We start from the raw sequence: 10,818 nt of genomic DNA on the forward strand, positions 1-10,818 counted from the left end.
AGAAAGATCAGCTGTGCACTGTAATTTGTTTAAATACACGTTTATGTTTTATATGTCTGGAGAGATGTCTCTGAGATCACGAAACCTGTCTGTTCTAACAGAGAGCCAAGGTGTAGTTTGCAGAAGCCTCAGGGTATCCACCTCCCTGTTCTGACTCCTCCTGGCATACTACACAAGTGGCCCACAGGTACACAGTCAGCAATTCACTCATATACATAAAATATAAAATTAAATGAATAAATTTTTCTTAAAGGGACTGCTATAACAATTGAGATATAAGGTTTGGGAGAGACAAAAACCAACCTATGACTTCACTCCTTAAAAATAGAGTGCTTCTGTGAATTCACAGGCTATTACATCATCAGAAAGGACTATACACACTATAGCAGTGTCACTTAAAAATATCAACACTATCTCATGCCAGATCTTTACAGCTGTGACATGGTTTAAATTCAATAATCCATCCCCAAGAGGAGCCCACCCAAAGCAAAAATCAAATTTATCCATCCATTATAAGATGATCCATCCGTAGACTGCATCTTAACCCAATACAGTCATCATATTGTAGTTTTTAGCAGAGTTTGTTCTGCGCAAAAGACGCTCCTCCTTGCAACCGCTTCTGCTATCTACCATTTGTGCATTGGTGCTGTTGTGAGAGCTACCTCCCACTGGTGAGGCTTCATACAGCACACAGATGGAGCCATCCTCTCCAATCCTGTAGGACACTTCATAGGGGTCAACCCACAGTGTGAGTTCACTTGGGAGAAGCCTGAACAACTCTCTACTGCTCAGTCCAATCTGCTGCGCAGCCTGACTGACAAGAGGATCCATCTTATGGTTGATGCGAATACACCTGTAACCCGATCCCTTGCAGGGTTGCTCTGGGAACCAGTGGTGTTTGTAGTGTTCTACCAGCAGCTCCTGCAGGCTCTGGCTGAAGGTCTGCAGCAGCTCCTCATTCCTGAGGCCCTTGGTGCAGAGGAACTTGCAGATGAAGGTTGCTGCAGCACAGATCTCACCAATCATGGTGGCTGCAAGGGTTAAGAAGGGGGAAGCATGGAGGTAGAAGATAGGTCAGTAGTGTGTCCCTGAAGGCACAACAGCCACCCACCTTTCTAGCAAGATTTGGAGGTCTAGAGAAAGCAAGTGTGTGAGTGAGGCAGCTATTAGCTCTAGGGGCCTTTTGCAAACTTTTCTTTTAGAGGAAAATGTTACTGTGGAGAGAAGAGACAGGAGGAAATAGCTAGCCTGGTCACATCACTTTGCCCTCCCCAGCCACCTTCCCACCAGCCCAGCAGCCTCCGAGGACCCCACGAGTTTGTAGTTCCAGTTCCAACAGACAAAATTACGTGCATTCTTAAAGGCATATTAAGTGTAAACAACCTGAGCACACAAAACAACACGCTGAGTACATATCTTGGCCTGTCGAGTGCAGGGAAGTGGAACACTCTAACTAAAATTGGGTTGATGGGAACGCTGCCTGACCAGAGCTGGGACAGGCAGTATGGGGATGGTGCTGAGTATATCACCTTGATTACCGACTATGAGGATGGTCTTATTCCTACGCTAGTTGGTCCCAACCCACACTGTGATTGTTAGGTTGTTTTTGGAGTGTGGAGATGGTAGCATCGGTCATGTACCAGTATGGGCCACTAAGCAGGCAGCTTGACCCCAGCTTATTCTGGCACTGTGTAGTTGGCACAGAAGGGCATATCTTAAGCTAGGCCTGGGGGTCTGTTAATGTTAGAGATGAGCAGAGTTATGGGTGACTCAACAGGCCAAGATTGGTGGACAAGAATTGTGATCCAAGCTATGCCTAGCAGTTTGAGTGCAAGAGAACAGGGTCTTGATTACTTACCAATTGCTGCTGGTGATCAGGTATATTGACCTCAGCTGAGCCAGAGACTTGGATGGCAGAAGAGTCACTTAGGAGGTTGGTTTGTGCACAGGCTGAGTGACTGAAGGCTTTGGGGAGTATTAGTACGCCAGTATCGGAAAGGACCTTGAACTCTCTCGAGACTGGGATGGTGCACAGCGAATAGTGGAAAGGACCTTGAGCTCTTGCCAGGCTGGAATGGTGCTCTCTTCCAGCAGCGGGACCTTGAGATCTTAAGCTGTCCCCAGGCTAGAATGGTACACAATATGGTTAGCTCCAAGTAGAGTGGACTGGCCCAGGCAGTGAATGACTTAGGATCTTAGGATAATGCCCAGACTGCTTGAAACTCTATGAGCCTGGGAACTATGTAATGGTGTGTTGGGTAGGGTCCTGGATCAGTCATGAAACTGAAGCAAACTGAATGACCAAGCCAGGACTGGGAAATGGGAGTGGTGTAGGATGGCACTGTCTGGACGTCTCTCTACTCTGGATAGTACTTGGGCTGCTTGGCCCCAACTAGGTCTGAAACTCTGGAGATGGCACAGAAGGGCAAGTGTCTGAGTGGTTGACAAAGCAGTGCTGACCTGTGATCAGCTGGACCTGAGCTAAGCCTGGGAGGGTGAGGAAGGCACAAGAGGGAGTATTTTGATAAGTAACCAGGTTCTACGGTTGGCTGAGGCTAAAAGACCAAAGTTAGGCCTGTGAGGGTGATGAAGGCAAGTGTATTTATTGGGTTTTTATTAGGCTGTACTGATGGGCAAACTGCTTGATTCAAGCTAGGCCAGGGTGTATGAGATGGTGTGGAATAAGAGTCCTAATCACTTAAGATGATCTTCTGCTACCCTTACTGTTTGTTCTAAACAAGTCTTGGATTGTTAGGCTCCTGAGTGAGGGAGGGCCTGCCATTCAACACTCCCCAGAGTATACTGGTAGGTAGGTGACATAGTCCCAGACAGCTCTGTGTATATGGGGATAACAAGGAAGGACCAAGTTCTAGGCCAAAAAGAGGTGGCTTGTGTGCAGGCTACGTGACCTGAACTAGCCCGGTAGAGTGATCATGCGTCTGTCACTTACCGGTCTGGTCTGGTACACAGTATGCCTGGGATTGTGGGGCCACATTGTGGACTGCAGTGAGGCATGAGGACAACATTGTGGGTCACTAACAAGACTTGGCAGGCATGCAAGCTCCTTGACCTGAACTAGGCCAAGGAGTACAGGGATGGCCCTCACCAGGCTGGATGGTGCTCAGGCTGCTGAAGCCATTCTAAATCTGGAATGTGAGGATGTTCTTGGAAGTACAGAGGACTGGGTCATTCACCAGGCCGGGCTAGAGTACAGGCATTGCTGCTCAAGCTACTAGGGTGTATTAGTGCCATAACAAGAGGACCAGATCTTGAGTTCTATGATGTACAATGTGATTGACTCCAACTAAGTCAGGATGAGGAGGGCTGTGGCAGGTGAGATTTGTACGAATTCACCAGGCTTTGTGATAATTACAGGGCCTTGTAGATGGAGGATGTGATGGTAGAGCTGGATCTTGGCCAAATAGCAGTCTGGGCTGAGAATATGGGGCTTTCATGGAGACAGTGGTCTGGGACACTCACCAGAATGCGCTAGTCTGTGATCTACTTCACCAGAGCTCAGAGATGGCTGGTTAATGGTGAATCTTGGACTACCACTGGGTTGATCTCTTCTTCAGACTGCGTAGTCCAGGCAAGGCCTGTGAATGTTAGGAGGGTACACAAGAGGAAGCATCTGATTACTAGGGTACTCATTGTTTCTTCTAGTCTCATTTCTTGATCCCCAAGTCATGGAATCGTTAGCTCTCTTCTCTCTCTCTCTCTCTCTCTCTCTCTCTCTCTCTCTCTCTCTCTGTGTGTGTGTGTGTGTGTGTGTGTGTGACATAGAGAGAGAGAGAGGGGAGAGAGAGAGAGAGAGAGACTTGTCAGGGGCGAGGAACATCCAGAATTTGATCACTTACCAACGTAGGCTTAAGAACAGGCAGCCTGACCGCAAGTCAACCACTGTGGGGATGACACAGAAGAATAAAAATATGGTTCCCTCGCAGGCTGAGCTTGTTTGAAGGATTTTTGACTCAAGCTAGACCTGGAAGGGTTGTGATGGAAGGAGAAAATAGCATCAAGATAATTTACCTGGTTGAGCTGGTCCACAGTCTGCCTGTGACTGTGAGATCACTCTTTAAATCTGAGCAGGTAGAGAAGGGCATGGGTCTGGGTCACAAAGGGATATTGCTTGCCTGGGAGCTGCTGGAGTGGGACCAAGCATGGGAATGTGAGAGTGATACCAGAGTATGGGGTCTCAATCCCTACCCACAGTGATGTGGGTTTGTGGAGATGTCCAGAGAGCACAATGGTCCAGATCTTTCATCAGGCTTGGCTAGAGTGTAGGCTGTGCACGATAAACTAGGCCTGCAATGGCTAGTACCACTCGAGCAACATAGGCTCTTTATCTCTCATCAGGCTGGGATGGAATATAATCTTATCTGCCCCAGCTACCTCAGTAGTATGAATATGATGTGGGGAAGGTCATGATCATGAACCAGTCTTAACTGCTAGCCATGCTTTGAATCCCCCAGCTGGGTCTGAGAGTTCAGTAATGGTGTGGACTGGCAAGGTTCTGAGGTACTGGACGACTGGGAAGCTGAGTAACAAGGTGATCCATACTAGGTTCTAGAGTGTGAGGGCTGTATGGGAGAGCAATGACTGATCACTCACTGGTCTGGCCTAGTGCCCAGGCTCCTTGATGCCAACTGGGCCAGAGACTCTGAAGATGGCAGAGAAATCCACAGTGGTGGGTCACATACCAACTATTTTCAACTGCTTGACCTGAACTAGGCCTGGGAGTCAGAGGAAAGTACTAGAGAGGGAGTCATGATTACTCAACAGGCTGGGGTGTTTGTTGCTCAGGCTCTAAGTGTATGCAACAGGAAGGTGGGGACACAAGGTACTCACTAGAATGGCTTAGTACATTGTCTTCCTGGGACTGTGTGTTGAATCATTTGTCTGAACAGTTGCAGAAGGGCAGGGGTCTGGGGAACTAACCAGACTTGGCTGGTCAGTGAACTGCTTGACCCAAACTCAAATCTGAGTGTCAGGATGATTCAGTAAGGTGGGCTCTTGATCCTACACTAGGTTATTTGGCTACCGTAAAGGCTGTTCAACCCAAGCTAGACCAGGGAGTATTAGGAGGATACCCCAGGATATCTTACTAAACTGAGATGGTGTCCATTCTGATTGACCCCAGTAGGCCAGGGAGTATGAAAATGGCTCTGGCTGACCTGGGAATTCACCATTGTGGGCTGCTGTACAGACTGTGTAACCCCAGCTGCACCTGGCAATATGAGAATAGATTCTTAGTTACTCACCAGTCTGGGCTGGTGCCAGCCTGCTTGACATGAGTGTGGTAATGGGTGAGGATGGGTGGGGTTCTGCATACCTCTAAAGACTGAGCTGGTAGTCAGACCACCTCCTATTGTGAGATCATTGCTATTCTGACATAGTGGGGGAGGGGAGGGGGTCTGTGTAATCAGTCATGCTGGGGAAGGTGATGATGCCTCAGGCAAGCTAGCAATGTGACTAGAGAATAAGCTTAGAATTGCCACCTGTCAATCTTTCCATCAATTTTCCATTGAAGAATTCATGGCAAGAAATGAGGAATAGATCTTTCAGGATAGTTTTACAAGGACAGTTTTACTTTACTGACCCAGAATAGCACACAGATATTATCAAGCGATATGCTGCAGTTCTGTTATATTGTTGTTTATTTTGTTTGGGGGATTTTTGAGATAAGGTTTCTCTGTGTAGTCCTGGCTGTCCTGTAACTCACTCTGTAGAGCAGGCTGGCCTTGAACTCAAAGATCTGCTGAGTGCACATTATTAACTTTGTTTCAAGGACAAGAGAGAATGTCTTTTTTCAGGAAAAGGTATTGTCATAGTTTTCAAGAAGCATGTCTATGCAGGTGATCACTGGTGAAGTGCAAGTCAAGGCACGATAGGGCAGCATCTAGTCAGCATCGCAAGTCAAGGCACCATAGGGCAGCATCACTAGTCAAGGAATGATAGGACAGTCAACCTCATACTTTAAAGATGACAGTAAGGAAGAGGCAGATGAACTTAATGGCTGTCCTCTCAAAAACAAAAGGTAGAATTTAGTCCTGCAAACTAAAGAGATCATCAGGAGCCTATCATAACTGTCCCCTGGAAGGCTGCACCCAGCAGCCAATGAAAACAGATGCAGGGACCCACAGCCAAGTATTAGATGGAGTTCGTGAGTCTTGTGGAAGAGTTAGGGGAAGGGTTTGGGGGCCACCAGGAGGATGGGGGCTCTACAGTAAGAGCAACAGAGTGGACAAACCTAGACCATTGCAGGCTCCCAGAGACTGAACCACCAACCAAAGAGCTAGCATGTGGGATGGGGCTGAGTTCCTATCACCACCACATGTATAGCAGATATGCAGCTTGGTCTTCATGTGGGTCCCCAAACAACTGGATCAGAGGGCGTGAGGTGGGAAAATCCTTGAATGTGTTGCCTGCCTGAGGACCCCCTTCCCCTGGCTGGGTGTCCTTTTCTGGCCTTGCTGGTAGAGGGTGTGACCAATCCTGCAGAGACTTGATAGGCCAGGGTGGGTTGGCACAGGGATATTGCTCTTTGAGCATTTGAAGGTGTGCATAAAGCATAGAAACATCTCATTGTAAATAAAGCCCCTCCTCTATCCTCCTGACTCTCCCAGACCAGGCATGTTTTGCATCCCCAAGGACAGGAAAGGACTGGCACACAGGCAGTGAATGTTGATGAGCAAGCCTTCCTGATTTCCCCAAACCCCATGTCAGCAGTTCCAAGAGCATATAACCAACCTCTTAGCATTTCTCTGCCAATATGTATTTATTCTTATAATTTCATAGTGATACTTTTAATATAATAAAACCTGGACTCCTGTTTAAACCTGTTTTTTTTTTTTGAGTTATGTAAAGTGTAAGCCACATAAGAGCCAGGAGAAAGGGTCACAACATAATGAGAGAAAGTTTGCTAAATGGGGCTAGAATTAGAAGTACCATGTGGTCTTCATGTGATTTAACTCAAAAGAGGGTCGGTCTCTCTTCTGAAACCAGGGTGTTGTCCTCTCTTGCCAGCTTGTGGTTTGTGGTATGGCTGTATCAGTCCTGTTGGGATCCTGAGAAAGCCCACAGGAGAAAGCATACTGGTAGAGCCTCTGGTCCCACATCAGTGTTGACAATGATGCTGTGTTTCTATAGGTGTCAGTGGGGAATAAAGTATACGTTGATTTTGCAAGGTACTCCTGAACAAGCTGATACCTTATCTCCTAGGCATGCTTATATATTTGGTTTTGAGTCATAAATGAGCTTGTTCAATTATGGTTTATCCTTGGGAATGCCCTAAGGAACTTGAATTTCCTGGAGTTGGCAAAAGATGATAAAAAACAAAAACAACCCAATCACAAAAGAACACACATGGTATGCACTTACTGATAAGTGGATATTAGCCCAGAAACTTAGAATTCCCAAGATACAATTCACAGACCATATGAAGCTCAAGGAGGAAGACCAAAGTGTAGATGCTTCAGTCCATCTTAGAAGGGGAACAAAATACTGACGGGAACAAATGCAGAGACAAAGTGTGGAGCAGAGACTGAAGGAACGGCCATTGAGAAACTTCCCCACCTGGGGATCCATCCCATATAAAGTCACCAAACCCAGACACTATTGTCGATGCCACAAAGCGCTTGCTGATAGGAACCTGATATATCTGGCTCCTGAGAGGCTTTTCCAGAGCCTGACAAATACAGGGGCAGATGCTCATAGCCAACCATTGGACTGAGCATGGGTGTCCCCGATGGAGGAGTTGAAAAAGGGACTGAAGGAACTGAAGGGGATTTGCAACCCCATAGGAAGAACAACATTATTAATAAACCAGCCCTCCCAGGGTCTAAACCACCAACCAAGGAGTACACATCATGGGACTCACGGCTCCAGCTGCATATGTAGCAGAGGATGGCCTAGTCGGTCATCAATGGGAGAAGAAGCCCTTGGTTCTGTGAAGGCTCTATGCCCTAGTGTAGAGGAATGCAAAGGCAGGGAGGTGGGAGAGGGAACACCCTCAGAGAAGCAGGGGGAGGGGAGATAGGATGGGGGTTTTTGGAGGGGAAACCGGGAAAGGGGAGAACATATGAAATATAAATAAAGAAATATCCAATAATAAAATTAAAACAGGCTGCATATTTATTAATTTAATTAATCAATTTAAATATCCTGCATGTTTATCTAAAACTTAGTTTGGGGATCCTCTTTACATATATGTGAACAGCATAATTAAACCTGGAGATGTATCAACACAAACATGAACATATTAACATTTTTGACCCAGTAGCTGTAATAATTTAATTGCTTAGATCTTTGAGATCTATGCTAATAACTTATATGAACTCTTGATATATGTAGAGGTCACTCTTCAACATTGAAGTCATATAAATCCTAGCTAAGTATCATGTATATATCTTCAATAACTTAGACCCACACAAACCTTTTCTCATTTTCCTTTCCATTCCTAGCATCTTTATCTTCATATGTAAATCTTTTCATCTTTACATCCCCTTTCTCCTTGTCTTCTACTTAAAGTAGGCATCCAGAAAGCAAATTTTTGTCATTAGTGTATTAAGCCAACAATACATTTATTTTGTGAGGTTGTTTTTCTCAGGAAGCCTGATAGCTCTTTGGAGCAGGGTAGGTGTTGTTGTTTTTGTTGTTGTTGTTGTTGTTGTTGTTGTTGTTGTTGTTGTTGCTGTTGTTTTTAAAAACATTTGAGAGAGACTATTGTTATGAATGCTTGTTCTGCCATGCTCTGATAAGAAATTGTAACCAGAGAATAAAGGTTTTTTTATATTCAACATAGAAATAAGTTGATAGTAACTTCTTTACCATCTGTAGAAATATTTTGTTCTAATTTGTTCTGTATGTTTTTGCCCTATAGATATGTTTAGCCCTTACATTGGAGAATTAATATTCCTATAAAGCATATGTGCCAGAGAAAATAAAATCACAGAAGACCACTTATGAAAAATGTGGGTAGAAAGAGAAGGAGGTGGAATAGAGACAGAAAGAAGAACAGGGTGGGGTGGTGGCTCTGAGAATGAATAAGGTTGTTTCTGCCAGGGGGAGGTAGGAAGTGGACACCACACTATGTGATAAATTTCCCAGTTACCTAGGTCCTTCCTGAGACTGGCCACACTATGGGCCACTAGCAGTTAGGATCTAATTGTTTGTATAAGACGTTACAAGTCCTTGGGTCAGGCTGGAATACAGGATAACACTGTGCCAATTTTTGCTTTTAATATTTGAACTTTTTATAAAGAAATATATTTTCACTAGGTGTAGTATTTAGATACAATCCAGGCCTAGGAGTTTGAGGACGGTATGTGAGGATATTGCTCTTTTTCCAGTCTGAACTAGTGTGTTTGTGGAGTGACCAATATCAGACTATTGGGATGGCAATGGAGGACAGGAGTCTGAGTTACCCAGCAGGTTGCATTTGTCAGAGGTTTGATTAGAGCTGAAGGAAGCTGCTTGATCTCTCTTAGGGCTAGACTAATGTTCAAGCTGTATGACCCAGACTAGGCCTCTTAGTGTGAGGAGGGCACCCATGAGACACCAGGACACTCACTTGTTTCCCTCTGGTGGCTACAAGCTTGACTGGAATAAGTCCTGCAGTTGTTAGGATGCTGGGGAAGGTCCAGGTCTTGGTCACTCTTTCAGGTAGGTTGGTAAGCAGGCAACTTGACCCCATGACAATGGGAGTCTCTAGGAATGTAACATTTTGAAAAAGGTCTAGATCACTCACAGGCTGGGCTTGTGTGCAGGCCTGGGAACCGGAGTCAGGCCTGGGAACCTAATAATGGTGTGGAATTGAGGCAGTTCTGGGTCACTAGCAATTTTGCATGGATGTCCAGTAAGGGTAGGATTGTGAGATCACTAGCTATTTTGAGCATATCTGGGAAGGCAAGATCCTGCCAACTAGGTATGGCAATGGTACAAGTTGCCTGACAGGAGCAAGACCTGAAGTGTGAAAATAGTATAGTAGGGCAGTGTCTTGATCACACACTAGGATGGACTGGTTTCCAGGCTGCTTCAGCCAAGCTGGGGCTGTGAGTGTGGGAATGTAGTGGGTCATTCATCAGGCCAGGGTGGAGTAAGGCTGAGTCACCCAAGCTATGGTTGGACAAATTAGTATTTCTCTGAAAGAATAAAGACAGCATCATGAATTCTCATCAGCCTGGGATAATGTCTGATAGATTCAACTAGGCCTGGGGATGTAAGGATGGCTATAGCAGGCGGGGTTCATGGGAATGCATAAGGCTTCATGATAACAGCTAGGCTAGGATGTTTGAAGATGGTTCCTGAGGGCAGGGTCTTAATCAATCAATAGTAGAGGCAGGTGCCTGGGCTGTTGGACTTTGGAACTTAGACTTTCAAATGCAGTCAAGGTTTGGGTTACTCACCAAGCTAGGCTGGTAAGCAAGCTGGTGGACCCCAGCTAGCCCTAGAATTATGCTGGTGACATGAGGATAAAAAGGTCTATGCATTTCACCAGGTTTTGTGATTTGAGTTAGGTCTAGTATTGTGGGAATAATGAGAAAGGCAGCCCATTGTACCATGGTCAAGTGGGGAGCAATGAGAGTTGGCCTGCCACTCACTACCCCTCTTGATAGACTTAGTGCCAGGTGGTATGTGAAGGAGAGACCATCTAGTGGTGGCAATGACTGTGAACCCTGAGCTGGTGGACTATTCCTGCAGAAGAAGCTATCATAGAATTCAGAGCCTCAAATGGCTGCTGTGTTCAAGGTTCCAGCATGGCAGATGAATAAAGAAGTCAGATTTGAACTGTAGTAATGGAGTCATGGGGGTGGGGGA

At 45.8% G+C, this 10,818-nt stretch overlaps 1 protein-coding gene across 1 annotated transcript; it reads right to left on the reverse strand.

Annotated features, from left to right (window-relative positions):
- Window positions 1-392: 392 nt before the first annotated feature.
- Window positions 393-5,308, reverse strand: Btg1c (BTG anti-proliferation factor 1C). The gene is made up of 5 exons (NM_001034856.2): window positions 5,262-5,308; window positions 3,858-3,982; window positions 3,481-3,596; window positions 1,859-2,125; window positions 393-1,031 (listed from the first exon to the last, which is right to left on the reverse strand). Exon 5 carries the CDS (start codon window positions 1,024-1,026, stop codon window positions 541-543), a length of 486 nt encoding a protein of 161 aa, NP_001030028.1. The 5' UTR covers window positions 1,027-1,031; window positions 1,859-2,125; window positions 3,481-3,596; window positions 3,858-3,982; window positions 5,262-5,308; the 3' UTR covers window positions 393-540.
- Window positions 5,309-10,818: the final 5,510 nt, after the last annotated feature.

The sequence above is a fragment of the Mus musculus genome, chromosome X, assembly GCF_000001635.26.
Source record: "Mus musculus strain C57BL/6J chromosome X, GRCm38.p6 C57BL/6J".
NCBI classification, from domain to species: domain Eukaryota; kingdom Metazoa; phylum Chordata; class Mammalia; order Rodentia; family Muridae; genus Mus; species Mus musculus.